We start from the raw sequence: 22071 nt of genomic DNA, 5'->3' as shown, positions 1-22071 counted from the left end.
CCCGGTGTACGACTGAGTAGATAACCTGTAAAGGAGAAGAATATTTTTTTTTCAAAAACCAAATCGTATAACCATAAGTACCAGCAAGTAGCCGCCGCCCCTAGTAAATAGTAATGCAGCAGTTTTAGGTTATTACTAAGACCCGAGAGCCAAGATCCAAACATACTAGCCACACTACGCGGTTGTGATAAACCTGAAGCCACATGAATGATAGAACATACTGCATAGGCAGAACTGCATTTGAAAAACAAGTGCCTAATTGTCTCATCTTTGTGACAAAAAGCATGCCAATTCCATATAATTCCTTCATATGTGTCAAGTCCATTACAATTTGGGAATTTGGAAGAAATTTCATATCATGGAGTGCTTGTAGCTGTAGTCGATCGTACTAACGCTAAGGGAGACAAACAAAAACAAAAGGGACGTCCTCAATAAGCAATGCAAGTACAAGTTACGATCTATTGTGCTCATAGCTTTATCAATTGTGCTTACTAGCACACATAATTTGCACAACTGTAAGTACCCTTCGTTGCCCTGATCTTGAATCTTGAAGGCATGTATGCCTGCTCCGTAAAGGTTCGTGTGCTCTGCTACCGCAACTTATGATGAAATTGACATTATACTTGGCTTCATCAAGTAGGAAAACTCAAAAAAAAAAAAAATAGGCACCTCAAAGCGCAGCTGAAAGCCAAACCTGATTGGAAGAAGGAATCATGCGCCAGAAATTTGATAGATACAGAAAACTTCTTCTATGGTTACCATATGTTGAGCACCTATAACGAGTGGAGGATTATTCGTTGGTCTGGCAGCATGCTGCCATGGGCCATCCCTCCTCAATCTCCCATCATGTTTTTCCTTTTCTTTTTGAATAGGAAGCTTAATTAATTTCAGATGATACCATACACCAGCTCTCATATCCCTATCTCATCTCATCCGAAAACAGACATGTTGCTATCTGCTAAGGCTTATGTGATTGCCTATCAATTCCACATATTGTCATCAAACCCTTGACGAACAAGTCGTGCACTGCTGCTGAATCCAGCGACGCGTGCAATGAAAAACAACTCGATGCACAGGACAACGAAACATGTGCTGTGCATTCCAGACGCCTCCCAAGCTCAAGTCTGGCCTAGTGTGACAGGCGCTGGTAGAATGCATGGAACCAAGGGTCCTGGCCGCTGGGGATATACCAGCCACCGTAGGAGGGCGGGCAACCATTTGTAATGGCCAAAGCGAGACTTGGTATAAATATAGATCAATCCCATGAAAAGTATCTCTATCATCATTTCCGTAGATACTTGTCACATGGTTAATTGTAAGGTACTAAGCTGCACTCCAAATGCCAAATACAAGTACCAAAGTTACGAAACCAGTACGAGTAACAGTGCCGCATGCCACAGCTATTAAAGCTCGGAAACCAATAAAACATGTTGATCCACGGTCGGTGCACGTAGAATTTTAAAAAAAAAACAAATAAGGCAGCAACTACAAGCCTGTTTAAAAGCTGATCTAGTCACGTGACAGGAAAGCTCTTTTTTCAGACTAAAACATGCAAAATTTCTTCTGTAGTTTTGGTGGTATTATTGATCAGCATCAACCTGACTACACCTCCAATTACAGGGTCTACCTAAGTTAATCAAAGCAGCTCCAGCTCCGTCCAGAACATAACATAAGCTTCGACGATGGTCCAAAGCCCCCTGCGAGACAAAACTGGAGCCGGCTCCACCAAATCAAAACTGAGATGGTATCAGGCTGAAATGGACTGCGTCCATGAAAAAGCCTTTGTTGAGTGTGCGATGCTGAGTACTCTGATCTTTCCAAGTGACACCTAGCCCTGCCGTCCGATGCTTGGAGCCCTGGAGTAACCAGAGGTACTTTCTAGGGAGAGGTATGTCTTGTTTTTACAGAGTCAAGAGAGTTCAGTCTTCTCGACAAATATGGATCATGAGGCGTTCCTTTGATGGAGAGCATACTTGACAACCTCGTAAAAGGAAACCACAATGCCAACTGATGGACCAGCACGAGCCACGCGTGGGCCAACCCCAGTGAACAAACCTTTCACACCTGCAGACCTGCCCCAGGAAAATAAATAATTAATACAAACAAGCAGCAAAATCGACTACCATATTGTGGACAGTCTTTTCTTATTCTATTCTACTATAGACTAGTGCCAGGATAAAATCATGGAATTATGCATAAACAATTTAGTTAGCATCTGATCAATTCTAATGGGCATAGGCCCTCGAAAATGAAGCAAAGACATGAGTAGGCTCTGCAAGCACTACACAGATTTTTGTGTATCAAAACAAAATTGGGTTTTGATAACAGTTTCAAAGAATTCAAGGCTCAGGTCAGCTACAGCTCATATACCTGAGGTGAACATAAATTGACACTGAAAAGGCAAGACTCGGTAGTGACTATTAGGATGCCATCAGCACCATGGGAAAGCATAGCTCCACCAACCTATGCCCAACTGACCAAACCAATATCTTGGGTTCAAAACTCAAAAAACAACCCAACCAAAATAACAAATATAGTCCATCCAAAATGCTACTTTACTTTGTGGGGATGAGGTGTTTCCTTACCTCCATATCTCAGTTAATGTTTGCCGTGTAGTCATTCTCATTGCCTTCTCAGTATCCTTCTGAATTTAAAAAACAGGAAATAACAAAAAATGGAATGAGAAACAAGAAATGACAATAGGCAGCAATGAAGTAATGCAAGTATGCCACATACAAAACAGGCAGCAGATGAAAATAAATGGGGCACTAATATAAAGAGCATTCAATAGTACACAAACCTCTATCTGTCTCCTTGTTTTTGCAACATCCAGAGGGCATGTAGCACCAGCAGCAAGACTGCCTGCTACAAAGCCGGCAGCAAAATTTGCTCCCAATACACTAGCTGCATTGCCTTCTTCTCCAACAAGACCAAGCAGTTTTCTTCGAATCTACACATGGTGTAAGCAATGTGAGATGCATGCCATGCAAGTGTGGCAGGAATGCAGCCAATACAGTCTCCAATGCACAGAACAGACACTTACGGGCTCAAGAGTTGACCAGCATATACCAGAGAAAGGAACATCCCGAGCAAGTTGTGCGCCCACCCCAGTCCACAGAACACGGTAGTTTTGTACTGTTGCAACATTCACAATCAGAACAATTAAGCAGTTAGAATTAAGGTAAAAATTTGAGAATTTGGCAGCTCCCAAAATGAAAATAGATGGCATGTAGATGCTAACATGCCATACAATTAAAAGGATAATTTACTAGTCACAGAAACAGATAAACCAACATACCACTCTGACTCGAACTTGCAAGTGGCGAGAGAACACCAACCAAGGTTTTCCACATTCCAGGAGGCTTTACGCCAGGGCGAAATTCTTTATAGGCCTGTTACCACAGAGTAGTGACCATTTGATACACAGGAATAATTTGTGCCCAGAAACAATGATCTGAGATGGATGGATTGCATGCGAAAGCCTATAAAACACTCTAGATGGAGGTGTACCTGCATACGTGTCCTTGCTAGCTCAATTGGGGAACAAGCAATACATGCTAATGAACGTGCAACTGATCCTGCTACTAGCGGGGCATATGCTGTCAATCCTGGAGCATTACTTCTTGTGAAATCCTCAATCCAGTTGCGGAATATATCATAGCAAGGCAAGTATATTCCAACCTGTTTATGATCGAGAAAATTAACAGGGTACACCCAAAATAACATGGATTTAGAACATTATACTGTGCCATGGGCTTCATTTACAGCATTGGAATTATTTAAAAATACAAAGTATTATTCGAAAGTACAAATTAACCACAAATGCTTCCAGCTACAAAAATGAATTATCCAACTACATAAAATAAGCATAAAATGGACTAAACTATATTCAAATCTACTGCAAATGAAATGAATAATTCAAATGGGACAAACTGAAACTAAAAGATGGTCCACACACATCTGAAACAGCATTGAATGTTTCAAAGTTTTAAACAGAAGGTACTGACCATCACAATTGAATGTAAAAAAAAACTCACAGTTGGTACAGCTAATGCCAAGCCTGCATTTGTTCCTCTCCACAATCTACCGAATCCCTCCTGAAAAATAACCAGCTTAGCACCGTTGCGAGTCTTATGTGGCCACCATATATTGCCACTTACTTTATTTAAACGAGAGATACTAACAAAAAGAATTGACACTGAATTACCTGTCTAACTACTTTCAAGAATACATCAAGTGTTCCCTTGTACTGGAAGCAATCAGGAGGGCAAACAGGCTCGCTTCCGAATATGAGACCACGAGTGCATGACGGAGAACATCTGAATTCAGAAAGGATCTGGAAACATTGAAACACGTCATCAGTTATTCTGACAAGTCTATGACATGAATTTGTGGGTCAAACGCATAAAAAAGGCATCAGCCTGTTGACTAATGACACCATGCACCAAAAGCCTTTATATCAATGGAAGCTTTCTATAATACAAAGCACATCACAGTTTTTCATTAAAATCATGATCAGGTATTCAACATTTTTTTTACTTGTCCATATTCCTTAAACTAAGGAAGGATGCACAAGACAACCCTACGTTTTCATCAGGATACAGCAAAGGCTTCGATCAATGAGCCATCATCTCACCAACTTCAAAAATTTGGTTATCTGCACATACAAGTTATAAAATTGGTTGCATCCAAAGATCACAAGCTTACATCTATTAATCGGCAGTACAGTTGGACTACACAGCGATCTTATAACGCAATAGCCCATCTGCCAAAAACCAACATAATGTAACCAAATCTCACATTGAGCGATCGCCAAACACCCCTAACGAACCATGCCTGCTTGTTGAGCAAGCAGTTTAAGTAAACAAACTCAGAAGACCCATGCAATGCAACTGATTCAGGTTGGTAAAGCTACAACATACAAACGTGTACCCACTGAACACCCATAACGAATCATCTATACATGTATTTTAAACAAGCAGTTTAAGGAAATGAACTGAGAAGAACATATGCAGTGCAGCCGATTCATGTTCGTAAAGGAGGCAGCTGATCACAAGCACAAACACAAACCAAGCCAGCATTTGATTGCCCTTGAACCCACGAATGAAATCATAACCATGACCCGGAATCTACTTACTTATTCCCCCAAACAAGCAAAAAGCAACACGAAAATCAAGGGTGAGCATCAAGGCAAACATTTGGATCACATCACTGGCTCAACCGATCCAACAATGATCATACCGAAACTGCACAAACACATCCAGAACCAATAGCGCCATTTGGCATTCTACCCTAACCTAATCACCACCAAACGCATAAAACCCGCACACGATTGGATCACCCGCACTCAAATCCGAGCTCAGGAACCGAGCCAGCCACCACCAAATCCCGCCCCACACGCGACGCAGAATGAGATCGAGCTCCTCACCGCATCCGGGCCGAGCGCCGCCACCTGGGGAGGGTAATGGTACAGCACCCCCGCCGCCTGCGCCTGCAACCTCGTCTGCATCCGAGAAAACACGATACGCGTTTAGCCACCAAACCTGGCGCGAGGAACGCTCGCCCAAGACGGGGGAGCTTGGGGGAGAGGGAGAGGGAGGGGGGTGCCCGGGTGGACGACCGACCTTGGCGACGTCGAGGGGGTTGACGATGATGGCGGAGACGAAGGCGGCGCCGGCGGCGGAGAGCGCGCGCTCGAACATCCCGAGCTCCTGGTCCGCCCCCGCGGCCGGCTCGGGGCCCGAGGGGGACGGGGAGGGGGAACCCTGATGCGACGGCGATACGGCGCCGCCGGTGAGGTCGACCCGCGAGGAGGCGGCGGTCATCCAGGTGGGGAGGGAGCCCCTGGAGCAGCCCGCCATGGCGCCGGCCTGGTGTGCGGGGACCCTAGCCCGGCTCGATCAGGGGTAGGCGAGCGGCGGGGGTGGCGGCTGCGGCTGCGGCGTCCTCCCTTCCCTCTCTCTCTCTCTCCCTCTAGGAGGCGGCGGCTCCTGGAGTAGAGGAGGCGGAGGGGAGGGGAGACACGGAGGCTTTGGTGTGGGTCGCTTTCTAGAGAAGTCCTGCGAGGGCCGGCGGCACTTGCGGCGTTTAGGTTTTTCTCGCGGGGGGTATGGGTGGGCATGCGGTAACCCGAAAATTTCGGGTCGGATTTTCCAAATTTTGGGTTTTCAAAACTCAAACTCGAAATTTGTCTTAAAAAAATTGATATCCGACAATTTGGGTACTCGAAATTTCGGGTTCGGATTCGGGTATGTCCGAAATACTCGATAAACTCCACCCAGATCTGCATCAACCAAAATTAGAGTGCCGTCACATACGTCGCCATCGACCTCCATCGCAGGTGGTGTCGATGTGGAGCACCTTGACGAACATGTCGAGGTCCCTGTCGACCTCCATGGCTCCATCACGGACGGCGGCATGGCACTCGGCGACGGCGCGGACCCGGGCGCATGCGGGGGCGTAGGAAGCTGGGCAGCAAAGGGTCGGAGTCGAGATGCGCCGTCACGGGAGCGGGACTCGAAAATTGTGGTTGTGCCTGGCGAATCGGAGCCGGCGACGGCGGAGCGGCAGCCTCGCGGCACTGGCGGCGCTGTGGCCACCAGCGGCGGCCTCGCAACCTCTGTGCGGGTGGTGGTAGGGGGGTGGCGGGGGCCGAGGGCGGACGGCGCTCTAGAGCGCAGCCGCCGGGAGTGCAGCCGCCGGGAGCGGCGCCAGAGGCAGGGGGTGGGAGCGGCGGCGCTAAGGTCGGGATCGAGAGAGAGAGAAGGGGGAGAGGGCGGGACGCACAAGAGGAAGGCTCGGGAGACGGGACGGAGATGGATGGATGAACCCCGAAGCCGAGTAAATATGTGGGCTAATTGGATATTCGGGTTTGTTCGGGTGTTCGGGTACCGGGCTCCTAAACCCGATTTACCCGTAATAATTTCGGGTACCGTGGCTTACTACCCGAAGTAGTGTTCGGGCTTTTCGGGCTCGGGTTTTTCGGATTCGGGTTCGGGTTTCTCGGGTTCAGACTTCGGGTATCGGGTAATTTGCCCAGTCATATGGGGAGGGGTCGTGCTCATCCTCCATCTTTGAATTTGGAGGCTGTTTTTCTCGTGGGGAGGGGACTTTTTTGGACAGAAAGGTCTTTGAATTTGTAGTTGTTTCTCTTTGAATTTGGAGTTTTTTTACTCATCTTTGAATTTGGAGTTGGTTACATTGCGTGTACTTCTTTTTCTTATCATGATATTTAGATCTAGCATGTTATTAGCTAGCAATATTAGTGGAGTAACTAATAATTTTTGTTAAACTAACTATCGGAGTAATTAGAACCATTAACTATTAGTCTGTTCGATGGCAATAACCGGCTGGACTGGAGCGAGAAGCGGGAATGAGAGAAGGGGGCTAAAAGGAGCACGAACCGCGGCTGATCAGCCCAGAATGAGGCCTATAACAGCTAGTGCAACAAACTGAGGATATTTACCTGGTTGTCACTAATGCACAGACTATAAATACTAGAAATATCCTCAAGTGGAAAATTTTCACCATTAAAGATTCAAACTATAATTGTGTGTTGTGCTCTAGTAATACCGAAGAAACTGCATATCACCTCTTCTTTGGATGTCCATTCAGTAAAGAATGTTGGCAGAGGATTGGTCTGCAATGAAATTATCTACTGCCTTTTTATGATATGCCGTGAGCCTCAAAAATCAGTTTCCATAAGTAGTTTTTCATGGAGTTCTTTATCATCTCAATCCGGTGCATCTGGAAGCAAAGGAATGGTTTTATCTTTGATAACCGGCCACCCACAATTGACAATTGGAAGAGCAACTTCATTGATCAATGCTTTTACAGGCACCTAGGTTCACTCAAACTCTCAAGACACCTTTCTTAGAATAGGTCAATTCAAGAATTTAGTCAATTATACTTGTATAGTACACAGTCTGTTTTCTCTTTCTATTCTTTTCTTTAGCTCTATCACAGCTTTTATAGCTGCTCTGTAAGTATTCCTTTACTTTTGTTTTTACTTATAATAAATTTACAGCAAGGGCCTTCCTTGTTGTGTGTTTCCCTCAAAAAAGCATATAGCAGCTAGCCACAACAACAGCTGCTAGCTTACAGCCGGTTTTGAGTTGCACGTCCTGCAACTAGTACATATGATCAGACATTACATGAATTTAATATTTTAACATACATTGACAGAACATCCTATTTTTATTAAAAATTCAAGCAGTTGTTTTTCTTTTCTCTAGCACAATCCTCGCTTCATATGTTTGGAATCCCACGACCTATCTAGTAGTATTAGATTATTCCTTCATGATCATTGTGTGTTTACTATTCATATATTTTTCATTGCATACCTTGTTTGCATGTTGTAGAAGTATTTGATAGCCCTGGCATTATAATATGCCTTTTGTTTCCTTTAGCTTATCCCCAAATAAGCACATAAATCTATCACAAACGTTCAATGAATTGTGCAGATGGAAGCATGTTCCCAAATGGCCCCTTGTATATAGTACATGTAAAGTCAGAATCATGTATTAAAGATTTTCTAGATGTATTTGGGAACCAAAATAATCCTTTGGTTCTATTAGTGTTAATGAATCACCTAATCATGCCCAGTCATAACCAATTCCGTTGCAGCAGCGACGTCTTCACACTAGAGACAAAAAAAAAATTGACAAATGGGAACCAAGATGATTAATGAGAGAACAGGAAGCTTTCTTGCACAACAAACCAGAGTATTGGGCCCGTTATTGTGCATCACAGGTCAACTCATTAACATGACGCCACTCTGCAACTGTCAGCAGCCAAAAAATACTAGACCAACGGGAAAAAAAAACTAAAATGCCTTCGTCTATTTCGTTGTAACCTGAAAAAAACTAAAATGCCCTCGCCCGTTAAGTTTTTCGGATCCTCATCAACTTGTGCCAGGTTTGGGATTTTATAGAATTTTTCCAAAAAAAAATCTGCAAGAAATAGTATGATTTCAACAAGCGTGGGGAATAGCTCGTGGTTTGAGCAGGACCTTCAACTTTTCTACTTGTCTGTTAAACGTGTTCCACTATTCTTTAAAAAAATATCGAATAATAAGCCAGGGTCTCGGGGCTGAGAAAAATATTGGTCTCCAAGCATTTAAAGATATGCAAGACTTCCATGCAACAGTCTCCAAACGGTACAGTTGTTCATGACATATGCTTGACTTCAAAAGGGTATTCTTAGAGGTGTTTGGTTTCAGGGGCTAAACTTTAGTCCATATCACATCAAAGAGAATCTTAATATTTAAAAGTATTAAATAAAAGTTAATTATAAAACTAACTGTAGAACCCTTGGGGTAAACTGCGAGATGAATCTAATGAAGTATATTAATCCATAATTAGTGGATAATTACTGTAGCATCACTGTAACAAATTATGAATTAATTAGACTCATTAGATTCGTCTCGCGAATTAGGACCCAGCTGTCAAAAAAAATTATAAACAAATTTTATTTGGCACTCCAAAATATTAAGATTCCTTTTGATGCGACAGGAACTTAAAAAAAGTCCTAAAAACAAACAATGCCTTATGTATGTATCAAAATTCACGCCCATGGTAACAAAGACACATGACATGTATTCTACGGAGCAAAAATAATTTCCTGAATTGCTATTCATTTCTGTCACTCCAAAATGGCAGTGTCTGTCAGCGAAAGAATGGTAAGGGTGGGCATCTACAAATGGCAAGCAAAACAAGGATACAATCTGCAGGTGGTTTTAGTTAGAACTCACTCATGATTCTAGTATTGCGGTCTTGCAAAGAAAATATGCAAGACCTTTCCTTTGGAAAAAAACAAGGTATCTGATTTGGTATGAACTGGCACAAGCTTCGTCCAAAGGATGCCACAAAAAAGTGGCAGAAGGAAAACATTTTTTTTCTCCATGCCGATCCCATCTCTTCTCCGTATACTGTATGTATCGTCCACCACACTAATGAGCCTAACACGCTGTTTGCAAAATTCTTTCTCAGCAATCGTTGTTCATCAAAGGGCCGAACACATTGCACCTGCAAAACAATTTTAGTTAGCAACTTAAAATATCTGGAGTTTCGGGTGAAATGACCACCAATCAATTCAACTAAGTAAATACACAAACTGTACACAAAAAAATAGCAGATCGAAGCCATACGTATCCCCAATCTCAAACATCTAATCTTCACTGCCTTTGGCTATCATTTATTATCCACCATTCTTTCAGTTAAATAAAGTTAACAAGCCACATGTCGTACTGATTGGCCCCAGATTTAGAATCTAACCAGGGCCCTAACCTGAAGACTATTGTGGAAGATCAGTGCCCATGCAAACTTGAAAACAGCCAGCTGTTTTGTCCACTCTGTTTTCTGCTAAGCCTTGAAATCATTGCCCAGTGTCCAAAACATAAGCAAACCACAATTTGGCAAACCTTCTATGGTATATAGACAGCTTTGTGAGAAGGGATATCTCAGCTGATCACAAACGGCTAGCTCTAGCCCATTCATCATGGGAATTTGTAATCCAGAATATATGCTGAAGCACAAGTTTTAGCTTTAGTATTCTAAGACATTAGCTCCATGACAAATCTTGGTCATAGTTGTAGCAACTACAAGGTATATAATTTTGAAACAGCTTATAGTTCTATTTATCTTGCGCTTCTCTTCCAAGAAACTTCAAGGAAACTATGTAATTTCTCTGCTCATGTCAACCTTGCAGTTTAAGTACTCACAAACACAATGACTGTCCCATACATGGTTCAGAAATCAGGAAAATCTGATAAACATATCAACAGAAAGGAACCAATATCAAGGTCAATAGATGTCACATGTGTAGCAGACAAACCTGAGGGCCATGATGAACAGCACAATTTAGCTTCATTTACATGCTTCACAGCAAGCCCAATCATCCACGATCCTACACTAACATCATCATGGGCATATGTCCGGAGAACAGACCTACATCGTAAAAAAGGATCCATCAGAAGTATTAAAGATATTACATATTACTATATTAGAACATTTTTATGCCTGCTTTTCAGATCTTTGTTGGAGATGGATCTAGAATTTATGCACAATATAAGGTTGCAACCTGTTTATAGAAATGAACTGAGCTACAGCCCTCGATATGACAAACATTTCACCAGAAGCATGTCGGAAGTACCTATTATTTTGATAAATAGAAATAGATGAGTCACAGCAGTAATTGATTTGCATGTCAAATCTAGTACATACAATACATGTAATAGGAGAGCTAATATAGCTAAGACAAGCATACTTACGATTTCCCATCACCAAATTTCCACCAGTCTGGTTCATACCATTTGTGGGTTCTGTTTTAAAGGAAGCACTTAGATTAATTTGTCAAACAACAATACAGAACTCCAAACAGACAAAAAAAAGGACTATCAACTTCTGAAAAGGAATTGTTATAGACACTCACGAGTCAGAAAAAACTTCGCCAGATTTCATACAGCCTATATAGACACGGGGTTTGTCCCAGTGAGTTTCAAGCATTGCACTCAAAGTATCTGCAGAAACAAAACATGTTATTCCATGTTTAATTTAGATCCTGTAAATATTTCGATACCACATCTACACAACATGTTATTCCATGTTTAAGTTAGATCCTGTAAATATTTCGATACCACATCTACACAAGGCTACAAGCAATGGCGCCAGAGGCAATCCAATACTCTACAACATGCTGAGCATTTTTATAGGCATGTGAAGTTCAAAAGACTAGTAGTCATCATGTCGCAAGCAAAACCAGGAAAATGTATAGCCTTTTGGAAATCTCGTTACACAGCGTTGATTTCCAGACATTCCAAGAGAAGTTAGAACTTATAATTCCATATTTGCGAGATAAAGCTTGACTAGTTTCAATCTGTTTTGACCATGTTTTCTGAAATGTTGGATGGTGACAACTAGTAGTGTTGAAAAACAGTCTCAATGATTTCACTGGCATATATTGGTGCGTGTTGAAAACAAGAGCCAAATCTTAGGGATGATACTCGGATAAAACAAGTATTTGGAACACGAAGTAGTATAGATCCTACAAAATTATACCCTATCAAATAAAAATGCAAGCAATACAAAGCAGCTTAAATTTAATAGATGGGCAGATGGCACATACCAACATTTATGTATATATCATCATTGACCTTAGCGTAAAATGCTGCATCAAATGTCTCTGCGGCATTAGCAAAGAAGCTTTTTGTCTTCTTAGGGAGTTCTTCATCAGACTCTATATGATCATCCTGCAATGCCATTTAGTAGTCAAGAACAAAAAACAGATCAACGGGCTAAGCTAAAATAAAAGTAGTCTTGTTGTTATTATTATTATCACAACCCTAAACTTAACATCAATTTTCCATTATATCAAATCTTTGGTACTAAAAAATTCGGAATGAATTGTAGCAAATTACTATGTAAGTCAGGTATTTCAAACAGCACATAATGCACATAAAACAAGAAAAACAAGAACATATGAAATCTTCATTTAACATTAACGACAGCTTAATGAGCACAAAAAAGAGAAGGTATCATTGAGATCCATCGACTTAGTATTACAGATTCAATTGTTAAATCAGGCTTACCAAGATCAAGAAATCCTTGGTGCTCCTATTTTCGTCATCAATCTCCCTATCAAATGTATCTCCTCGATTTGCACTACATGTACGAGAACTGTCAAATATCTAGACTTCATATGTTCATTCCAGTAGGGCAATGAATATCCAATACCTTCTTCCAACTATGAAACGCACTACAATGCCTTTTTCTTCTTCTAGTTTCTTCAGCATTGAACCTGTACAGAGAAGTAAATTAAATCTCATAGGTAAGTGATAATATTCTACACAACAGTTCCCAAAGAAAAAATAGTAGAACAAACATTAAATCTGCATTCTTCGACAGAAGTAATCCAAAAACATTAGTTTAAACAAACGGTACCACAATCATAGTACTTCATCACGAGAATAATGAGAACTACATCATTTGTTTGTAAACTCACTCCACTACCTATGAATGCCAAAAGGATAAGGTCAAATGATATTAATTTGATAATTTCACAACAAGAAGCTCTGCATCCAAGTCTTCCATACTGTGATGGCCAATCTTCAGAATACGATTTATACTACTTTACCAATTTTCACTGTTAGGTCTCTACACAATACTCAAAACAAACAACTTATGCACACGTATCTGCCTTTGTGCAGAACACTATATAGCATCTAAATTTAGTGCAAGTCCTGAGTGTGAGTTTTTCAGGCAGATACACCAATGGACAAATACATTGGCAGACATTCCAATAATTGGCATAAATAAACTTTTGTCTAAATGTAATCTATCTGATGGTAGAAGCAAGCGTTCTTATTCTAAAGCACCATAAGAACTTTCTAACACAACTATTAGAACTGAATTTCCAAATCTAGGTATCACTACTGTCTTTTATGGAATTACAAATTGTAATATGAGAGCATGTCAGAATACCAAAAAGGTAGACATAATAAAATGCAAGTGTAAAGATGTACCTGTTGGAAGCCATGATTTCCTGACAGCATCACGGTAGTTTTTCCGGCCGAAGCTACTCATTATTCCAATAACAATCAGTGGCTTCTTTCTAGAATGAGTTCCATTTGTCTCAGGGGTGTATTTCCCCACAAATCCTTCATGCTTTGCTGCAGCCAGCTCCATCTCAAGTGATGCCAACCTCTTCCCTTGCTGCCTAAAAAATGATTACACAGAATCAATTACTTCATCTCCAAAATTCTCATACCATAACAAATTCTGCATGTTTGGAGCACCGTCTCTAATTTATCACCAAACATTAAAAATTCATACTTCCAAACGCATAGAAAAAATTGTTAGATTGTACATTGAAAGGCAATATCGACATATTACTATGACCTCAAAGGTTAGAAACTAAGAATTACCTGCATGCAACAACCTTCAAGGTATCATCCACAGATATAGCCGACTGCCCCTGAATCATATACACAAGACAGTTAATGGGGCTCTTAACTCAGCAGCACATGTGGATAGTTGCAGTAGAGAACATAAGGGCCAGATCGCAGGTGCCTACCTGGCCTGTTCGTCTGTCGAGCTCTTTAATGAGGTAAACTCTGTTCTGAGCATCCTGCCACAATCTGAAATTCCAGAAGTCAATAAATTTTCCTCTACTGCTCTACAAACAGTAAAAGGCCAAAACATGAACCGTTTGTACAAACGAACAGAAAAGGTTCTCTAGTTTAGTTTTTCAGTCGGTGTAGCAACCAGATCAAACTAAGATGCCCAATAACTAAGTTAGCATTCAAAAATAGCAGAAAAAGGAATACTCCAGGCATGAACTGCAACACTGCAAGATCGGAAAGCTGCAAAAAACAAGCACTAGCTTCGCAACAAAATTCGAGCATACACTGGATTCCGCTAAAGGATTGAATACTTCAGTGGTAATTCTCGAATGCGCATTTGGTTGGATCAAACTTTTCCCAGCAAGATCACCCTACGCAGTGCAACCCAAGCATTTCTCCCGCCAGTGCACTACTGGGATCTAGGCTTCCCCCGCCGGCGATCGCAACACACGCCAGCCAAACAATTCGTGACAAGAACCACAGCAAGCGAGCATTTCGACGAGAGGAGACTAATGCGGCGAGCGGGCGGGACGGCGGACTCACCGGCCGGCGACGTAGAAGGAGGCCATGGTGGCGACCATGGCGAGCATCATGGCAGACATCGGCGACCGCAGCGCCCCGACGGCGGACGGCGCCGGCCGCCGCCCAGGCCCCTCCCGGATCTGCATCGGGATCTCGAGCGCGCCGCCCTCCCCACGGATCCCGCACGCCGGCGCGCGCCGCCCTCAGCACGGGCCCGCCATGGGCCGCGCCGCAGAGATCTCCGCGCCGCTTCCACCAGTCCCCCGGAAGCCCTGGGTTCTGGAAGGTTCTAGAACCCGCCGCGGGTGGGAGTTGCTGGGGGCGCGGTGGAGGAGCCCGCGGCCGGTTGGTGCGTTACGAACGGTTTCGGTGGTTTTTCGCTTGCAGCGATTTGGAATTTGGATGGAGAACCCTATGAAGGAGACGACAGAGATTTTATGCGAGTATTTTGTCTGCAGAGGAGCTGTGAGAGAGGGACAAAAATAGTAACCTCGACTCGAAAATGATACGGTGCTCACTATCTCATTTATTACTACTATATTTTGCTACTTATATAATGGTGAGATTTTAATGCTCACCTTGAAAATAACTAAATATATATCATTAATAAAAAATAAAATGTGAATTTCCAAACACAAAACATTTTAGGTACTAACAGTGTTTGTCTATAAGAATATACTCCTATTGCAAGAGGTGTGTGGTAGTATAAAAATAGTTAGAGATACACCTATTGCAAGAGTAAATAATATTTATAATAAAGTGCAGATATTTCTAATAAACTTACAACATTGTGTATTCTAGTTAGGTGAATAAAATTTTAATTGTACTATAGATAGATCCGAAAAAATTCATTCTACAATAAATTATAAGCTAGTACATTATTCGATTAATTGACATGGCGTGTATGTACTTCTCGTACTATATTTGTACACCGGCCATTATAATTTAGGTGTTGTACATGCATATTACTTTTTACGAGTTGATGGAACAATGATTCACGAATAATGTACATACTTTCAATTCCGGAATAAATTTGACTAGTCTTAATATATGAATTAGCGATGAAATTTAGTCTACTTATAGTATATCATACTTCATTCATCCGTTTTTTAATATAGAAATAGAATGCTTAAATTGATTAGTTTATACTAAACTCGCTAGTTTGTCCTAATCATCAATCATTATGAATGAAGGTACAAACACAAATTGTATTGTCCTAAAATGAAAAATTATACACATGATAGTAATCTTTAAGCTAATAAAAATCATTACTCCAATTGATCTAATTTTTATTTGAAAAAAGCTCAATTTACTCCCTTCAACTATAGCCAAAGTCTAGATAACCCCCTAAACTATAACTTGGTTCAATTTACCCCTAAACTATATCATTTAGTTTATTTTACCCTATAACATAGTTTATCTTTTTTTTCTCCATACACATGTTGAATTTTAATTTCAATTTTTACAGAGTAGTAGTGGACATCATAATGCATATTTAGAAAAAGTTTTGTAATTTTTCCCCATTAGTTTTCATATAACTTTGAACTCCAATGATTAATTTATTATTAAATATCCTAAGCTATCAAAATAGTGATAAAAAATTATGATTTATTTTTATAATATGTATTATGGTGTGTACTACTGTGTTATAAAATTTCAACTTAAAACTCCACCTATGCATGGAGAAATGAAAAAGAAAAATTACATGAGGGGGTAATTTGAACCAAATGGTATATTCCCTCCGTACTTAAAAAACTTCACGTTTAGGACAAGGTTTAAGTCAAACCTTGAGAATATAAATCATGAATAACTCTCAAGTTGTCGAGTTTGAAAATGTAAAAATTATATGAATAGATTTGTCTTGAAAAATACTTTTATGAAAGTATACATATATCACTTTTTGATAAATATTTTTAGAGGAATAAGAAGTCAAAGTTGTGTTTCGGAGACCGTTTCGCTGTCCTAAACGTCAGGTTTTTTTTGGTATGGAGGGAGTAGTTTGAGGGGTAAAATGAACTAAGTTACAGTTTAGGAGATTATCTAGACTTTAGCTATAGTTGAGAGGAGTAATTTAGACTTTTACCTATTTATTTTAGCTAAGTTGTGTTCCTTTCTATTCCAAACTGTAGGCCACTTTAGCAAAATCTATATATCCAGACATAGTGTATAACTAGATCCATAATAAAATTTATAACTAAATTTGCTAAAATAATCTATAATTTAGAAAGGAGGGAGTATGTCAAAAGAGTTCTTCAAGATATCTCAAAGATGTTTGGTCTAAAAAAAAAGACATCTCAAAGATGTTACATTTTCAAACCTCCTAACCAGAAGGTAGGTTGCTAGTCTTATTCTCTTAACCTGTCTCTAATATTTTATTTACCTAAGTCCATTTTTATTTTGCAGGAATAATTGAGAGAGGCGAGGTCTGCTCGGCGTGTTTCTCGTGGCCAAACATGACTCGCCCCGCGGCCGTCCTGCCAGTGTCACTCTCTTCCCCAGCGGCCGGCTCTAGTGAGCTCTTCAGATCAGGCTCGCCTTCCCCTCCCGCTCTCCCGCCGCCGCCGCCCTCGTCGACCCCGTGAACTGCGCCGGAGCGGCGATCCGTCGAACCACCTGGATCGACCTCTTCTGCCGCTGGTAAGGAATCCCCATCCCTAAGCCTCGCTTGGATGGGTTGCTCATGCTGCTCTCTGCACTCAGGATCCCTCTTTGTGGGATTGGGGTGGTTGCTCCAAAATTAGAATCAATTCACTTTGCGGATTCGCGTGCGGCATGGGATTTGCTTCGACTGAATCCCATCCCCGCCGCGGCCGCTGCAATGCCGCTAAGAATTATGTAGTGGGCACTGGGTCGGAGAGTCGTGACGATCGATTGGTTAGCTAGCACCGGGCGGCAGCCGTGCGCTCCGTCGAGCCCGGGCCGGAGCAGCCGAGCCCCGCCGCGGGCCGCGAGCTCCGTCGCGGCACGGGTCGCTTCTGTAGTATGTTCTGTCAGTTTTTTTTTTTTGAACCTGTAAACACAGCGAGGGAGGCCCCCCACTGTGATATGTTCTGTCAGTAGTTCAATGCATTTTATGGAATTGCCATTTCATTGTGCTGCTTGCTGGCATATGCATCTTGAGTTATTATTTTGCTGTTCTTCAACAAGGACGTTACATTAGCTATCATCATTACTAACTGAAAGTCCACACCTAATTTTTAGTTAATCTGCATTCGTCCTTTTGGCCCTGATTTCAGTTGACTTTTTTTTTTAAGTATAGCACATTATTTTTGTGGCTGTAAAGTTCTGTAATTCCGAAGGACCAAGATGGACGTTATTATCATCATCTCTCTTGTCATTCTTTTGGCACTAGGAGCTCTCTTTGTGATCCCGAAGTCCCAAAACAAAGGTACAGGCTGCAGCGTTAATTGCTTGTGATTCTAGTAGTAGCAGGTTGACCTTGTTAGATCTGATTAACTTTTTGATTGCAGGTAAATCAAAGGGAACTGATTCAGTAGATGGAATGGTAAGCTGTTCATATTTCATTTTTAGTTGGCTAGTTTTTTTAGCCTACTGATACATGCTACAATGCATCCCCCCCCTGTCCAGATGTGCAGTATAATACTCATAATATTTTTCAAAGTTTGAAGAAATGGATTTTTCTTATTTTTCTGTCTTTGTACATTCAGACATCTAAGAGGTATACAAAGGAAGAGATCTCTGAACATAACACAAGGAAGGATTGTTGGATCATCATCAAAGACAAGGTTGTATAAATGCAGTTTCCACCTCAGTTTGTCCCTATTCAATGCGCTATACTTGAAATAAGAAGGTTCACATATTTCTCTCTTCTAAATTTGTCTTTGGTCTTTGAACCAGGTCTATGATGTCACTCCTTATGTGGAGGAACATCCTGGCGGAGATGCCATTCTAACTAATGCTGGTGGTGATTCCACAGAAGGCTTTTTTGGGTTTGTAACTTCCTAATTCCTTGCTATACTTCATAGCATGTTCTTTCAGTGGTTCAGTGCCTTCCATGGGTTTTTCTTCGATAATTAGAAATAGTTATTTTTATAGTGCATCCAGATTTTTACATGGTGTGCCTTTTACTAATGAGATTAAGATTATTCATGTATGATTTTTACTAGCTTCTTTCCAGGAGTGCTATGGCCTCTAAATATTTGCCATCTTAAAATTGTGTTGATATGATGGACCAAAGTAATGAGGACCTAGCATTGTAATTTTAGTTCTGTTTCTACTACATCTACTACGAACATTCTAAAGGAAAAACGAAGAAAATACAGTGACAGTACTGCTGTCCTACTAGGCATAGATGGCCAGGAATTTTATTTCCTATGTTGCCCATCCAGTAATTGTTACTGCTAGTATCTTCTAAAGTAATGCTATTTCGCAATGAACTCCATGGTTTGCCTGATGCACATGTACGGCGACAAAATTCTCAGATGCTCTGTTATATGCTCCCCTAGGAAATTTGCAAGCCTTCTCATGTTTTGGTTCCTATGTGCTTGAGTAGAATTCAGGTTAAATTAGACTAGACCGATGAATTGGCTCAAATCTGTTTGTGTTTTGAAAACTCCCACTGAGGTGTCCAGATTATATTGTGCTGTATTTGCTTCTGCCAATGAGGTACTTTGGTTTTTCGCAAACCTACCATGGTCCACCACTAACTGCAAAATAAATCTGGAACTGAAACAATGATATTGATGATGCATGTCTTTCTTGTCTTTTTTTTCTTTCTCTGAACTGGAATACACCATAAATATATCTTCCCTGATGTCACTTTCATGCTTCTGCTTGAATGAAATCAATATCTGGTTCTTTGCTGCTTTCATCCTCTGTTCCATGACATTCTTCCTTCTTGACCTGCAGACCACAGCACGGCACTAGAGTCTTCGATATTATCGAGGATTTCTGTATCGGACAGTTGAAGGATTCATGAAATTGAGGGTAGATTGTATTGATTTCATGGAATTTTCCTGGCATCAGTTTATGAGAAGCTATATATATGGTAGCCATGTTTTCAGCCTTGTCAAGGTCCAGGTGTGATATGTCAGAGTCAAACTGTTCTGCACTCGTGATCAGGGCTGCCCTCAGCTTTGCGATGTAACTTCATTTCTTGTGCTGGAACAATGTCAGCGTCATCCGACAATTGCTTGTTGTGTTTGTACATTTAAGATCTTAAACAGGAATTCTGAAAAAATTGCAATTGTTTAGATTAATCAGAAACCAATTCGTAACTGTTTTGGTTAACCAGATCCCATTTCTCGTAACTGTTTTAGTTAATTGGAACCTATTTCCTGTGATTGTATCTGGAATCAGAAGGGATGAGATGTTGGGAACGTTGCAAGCTTGATTTCACTCGGTCGTAGTTGAACAAGTTTTCTGATTTGAGGATTTTGTGTTTGTACAGGCTACAGAGTGAGTTCATATCAAGAGATGGTAATTTTTTTGGGATTTAGAAAAAAAACATTCCATAAGTAAATTCTGATTCCTTTTCTCTTGCTGACTGAAATCAACAAATCCAACCAACAAGTGGAGGATAGTGAAAACAAAACGAAGGGGAGTGAAACAAAAACAAAGAGATGCTATTCAGATACTCTAAAAGCTCTGCTGCTTTTCTGCTACTGCACAGTTGTTAGGAAGAGGAGGCTCCTCTGCTCTTCCCTCCTGTCATGGAGACATGGACAGGGCTCTAGTCTTGTTCTCCTCATGGATAGAAGAGGCTCGGCATTACGCCGCCCATGTCGAAGCTCTGGTCGAACGCGAAGCACTCGAGCGGCATGAACTCGCTGTCCAGCGCCGGCAGTCCCTGTAGGTCGGACACGGCGGCGCACGCCGAGACCACCTCCTGGAGGTCGCCGTGGGAGCCCCAGGCCGCGTACCCGGGCACGGGGCATGGCGACACGGCCTGCGCGCAGCCGTTGGAGTCGGAGCCGACTGGCGAGGCCAGCGACCACGGCGACGACGCGCCCCGCGGCGGGCAGCTGTCGGGCTCGGGCGTCATCGGCGGGAGCGCGGCGGCGGCGGCGATCGCGTCGTCCGTGGTCACCGTGAGGCGGGCGGCGAGGCCCTGCAGCGCGGCCTGCGCGTGCGGGTTGTGCGGCGTCCTCCTGGTGGGCGCGGCGGAGGGCCGGCAGGTGTGGTCGCCGTGGTAGACGACGTCGAAGAGGCTGGGATCGTCGTCGGTTCGCTGCACCTGCTTGGTGGCCGGGCAGTTCTGCGAGTTGCGGTGGGTGCAGCGGTAGTAGGCGCGCGGGTGCTTGGCGCCGAGGATGTCCTTCTGGCCGTACTTGCGCCAGCTGTGGCCGTCGTCGGCGGGGCCCTCGGCGCCGGCGCCGGCGGCGCTGACGCGCACCTGCTGGTTGGTCCAGCGCGCCGTGGCCTTGCGCTTCTTGGGGCTGGCCCGGAGGAACGGCTGGTGGTGGTCGGAGCCGGCGTCGCTCAGGGGGCTGGGCGCGCCGGACAGCGGCTGCTGCTGCTGCTGCGCGGCGGCGGCGGCGAGGTCCGGGGAGCAGCGGGCCATCCCGATGGAGCGGTCGGTGAGCGCGACGATCTGGTGGATGAGTTGGCGGCAGAGGTCGACGGACGCGGCGTCCGCGGGCGCGCGCAGCTGCAGCTCCAGCCGGTGCACCAGGTCCTGCACGCGGACCAGCTCCGAGACCAGCCGCGCCCGCCCGCCGCTCTCCCCTGCCTCCGCCATTGCTGCAAGCCGCTGCTGCACTGCAAGAACCGAGGCTCGCCGTTCGTCGGCGCCGGAGGGGAAACCGTTGCCGCAGGAAGCGCCGAGTGTGAGCTTGCTGGCGATCGGGTCGCGGATCGGGGATCGCTTGACGATGAGAAGGCGAGTGGTGCCTGGTGGTGAGAGGGGTGGAGGGAAGCGGGGCTTCTTATAGTGAGGTGAGGGAGAGGGGAAGCGCGTCGCCGGGGAGGAATTTCAAGTGAAGTGAGGCGAGGCGAGGCGAGGCGACGAGGGGAAGGCGATGATTTCTTTGACCGGCCCGGATCGGGGAGACCGCCCCCGTGATTGGCTGCCGCCGTGCCGGGTCGGGTCCTGCTTCCCGCCATCCAATCCATCCGGTCTAGAGAAAGTTCTTCTAGTATCATTGGCTTTGCTGTTTGCTCTGCTATATGCTCTGTTCCTACTTCATGACAAGGGGCATCGCACTCTTGTATTTGAATTCGAATTTGAATTGTCCCACACATTTGAATTTCAAGTTTGAAAACGGGGTGTGCCACTCTCAGATGCATCTATGATCTACACTTCTTTAGTGAACACTGAACACTCTAACTGTCCTTTCCAAACCCATCACATATGAAAACTGAGTCGCCAACAACAAGTGGATCATGTTAAGAGCGATCGCCAAGCAAGAGGAGTCGAGCAAAAGAGAACAATGAGAGCAAACGTTAATATGGAGGTTGCATTTGCCTAA

General features: G+C 43.1%; 4 protein-coding genes across 7 annotated transcripts; 1 reads left to right on the top strand and 3 right to left on the bottom strand.

The window, feature by feature from the left end:
• Nucleotides 1-1340: 1340 nt before the first annotated feature.
• LOC120712234 (mitochondrial carrier protein MTM1-like) lies at nt 1341-6045 on the bottom strand. Its single transcript, XM_039997984.1, has 11 exons — nt 5625-6045; nt 5429-5503; nt 4208-4336; nt 4038-4097; nt 3511-3681; nt 3299-3392; nt 3044-3135; nt 2801-2950; nt 2586-2644; nt 1928-2072; nt 1341-1897 (listed from the first exon to the last, which is right to left on the bottom strand). The coding sequence occupies exons 1-10, from the start codon at nt 5859-5861 to the stop codon at nt 1943-1945; spliced, it is 1197 nt and encodes a 398-aa protein (XP_039853918.1). The 5' UTR covers nt 5862-6045; the 3' UTR covers nt 1341-1897; nt 1928-1942.
• A 3551-nt stretch (nt 6046-9596) lies between these two features.
• On the bottom strand, nt 9597-15059 carry LOC120712233 (hydroxyproline O-galactosyltransferase HPGT1-like). Its single transcript, XM_039997983.1, has 12 exons — nt 14663-15059; nt 14071-14134; nt 13922-13971; nt 13520-13713; nt 12732-12795; nt 12587-12659; nt 12124-12247; nt 11431-11518; nt 11270-11320; nt 11080-11151; nt 10834-10946; nt 9597-10025 (listed from the first exon to the last, which is right to left on the bottom strand). Exons 1-12 carry the CDS (start codon nt 14785-14787, stop codon nt 10003-10005), a joined length of 1041 nt encoding a protein of 346 aa, XP_039853917.1. The 5' UTR covers nt 14788-15059; the 3' UTR covers nt 9597-10002.
• A 2005-nt stretch (nt 15060-17064) lies between these two features.
• LOC120712231 (cytochrome B5-like protein) lies at nt 17065-19924 on the top strand. 4 transcript variants are annotated; one of them, XM_039997980.1, is made up of 6 exons: nt 17065-17278; nt 17925-18029; nt 18112-18146; nt 18310-18387; nt 18500-18591; nt 19511-19924. In XM_039997980.1, the coding sequence occupies exons 2-6, from the start codon at nt 17948-17950 to the stop codon at nt 19578-19580; spliced, it is 357 nt and encodes a 118-aa protein (XP_039853914.1). In that variant the 5' UTR covers nt 17065-17278; nt 17925-17947; the 3' UTR covers nt 19581-19924. The 4 variants fall into 4 exon arrangements, with proteins under 4 accessions (XP_039853914.1, XP_039853916.1, XP_039853913.1 ...); XM_039997982.1 differs by having other exon boundaries at nt 17078-17278; nt 17941-18029; XM_039997979.1 differs by having other exon boundaries at nt 17078-17278; nt 17901-18029.
• Nucleotides 19925-20084: 160 nt separating this feature from the next.
• Nucleotides 20085-21523, bottom strand: LOC120712230 (transcription factor WRKY19-like). Its single transcript, XM_039997978.1, has one exon. The coding sequence runs from the start codon at nt 21339-21341 to the stop codon at nt 20349-20351; it is 993 nt and encodes a 330-aa protein (XP_039853912.1). The 5' UTR covers nt 21342-21523; the 3' UTR covers nt 20085-20348.
• Nucleotides 21524-22071: the final 548 nt, after the last annotated feature.

Source organism: Panicum virgatum, chromosome 6K (assembly GCF_016808335.1).
Source record: "Panicum virgatum strain AP13 chromosome 6K, P.virgatum_v5, whole genome shotgun sequence".
Taxonomy (NCBI): Eukaryota; Viridiplantae; Streptophyta; class Magnoliopsida; order Poales; family Poaceae; genus Panicum; species Panicum virgatum.
The sequence above is the reverse complement of the archived record's forward strand: the minus strand, read 5'-3'. Positions and strand labels throughout refer to the sequence as shown.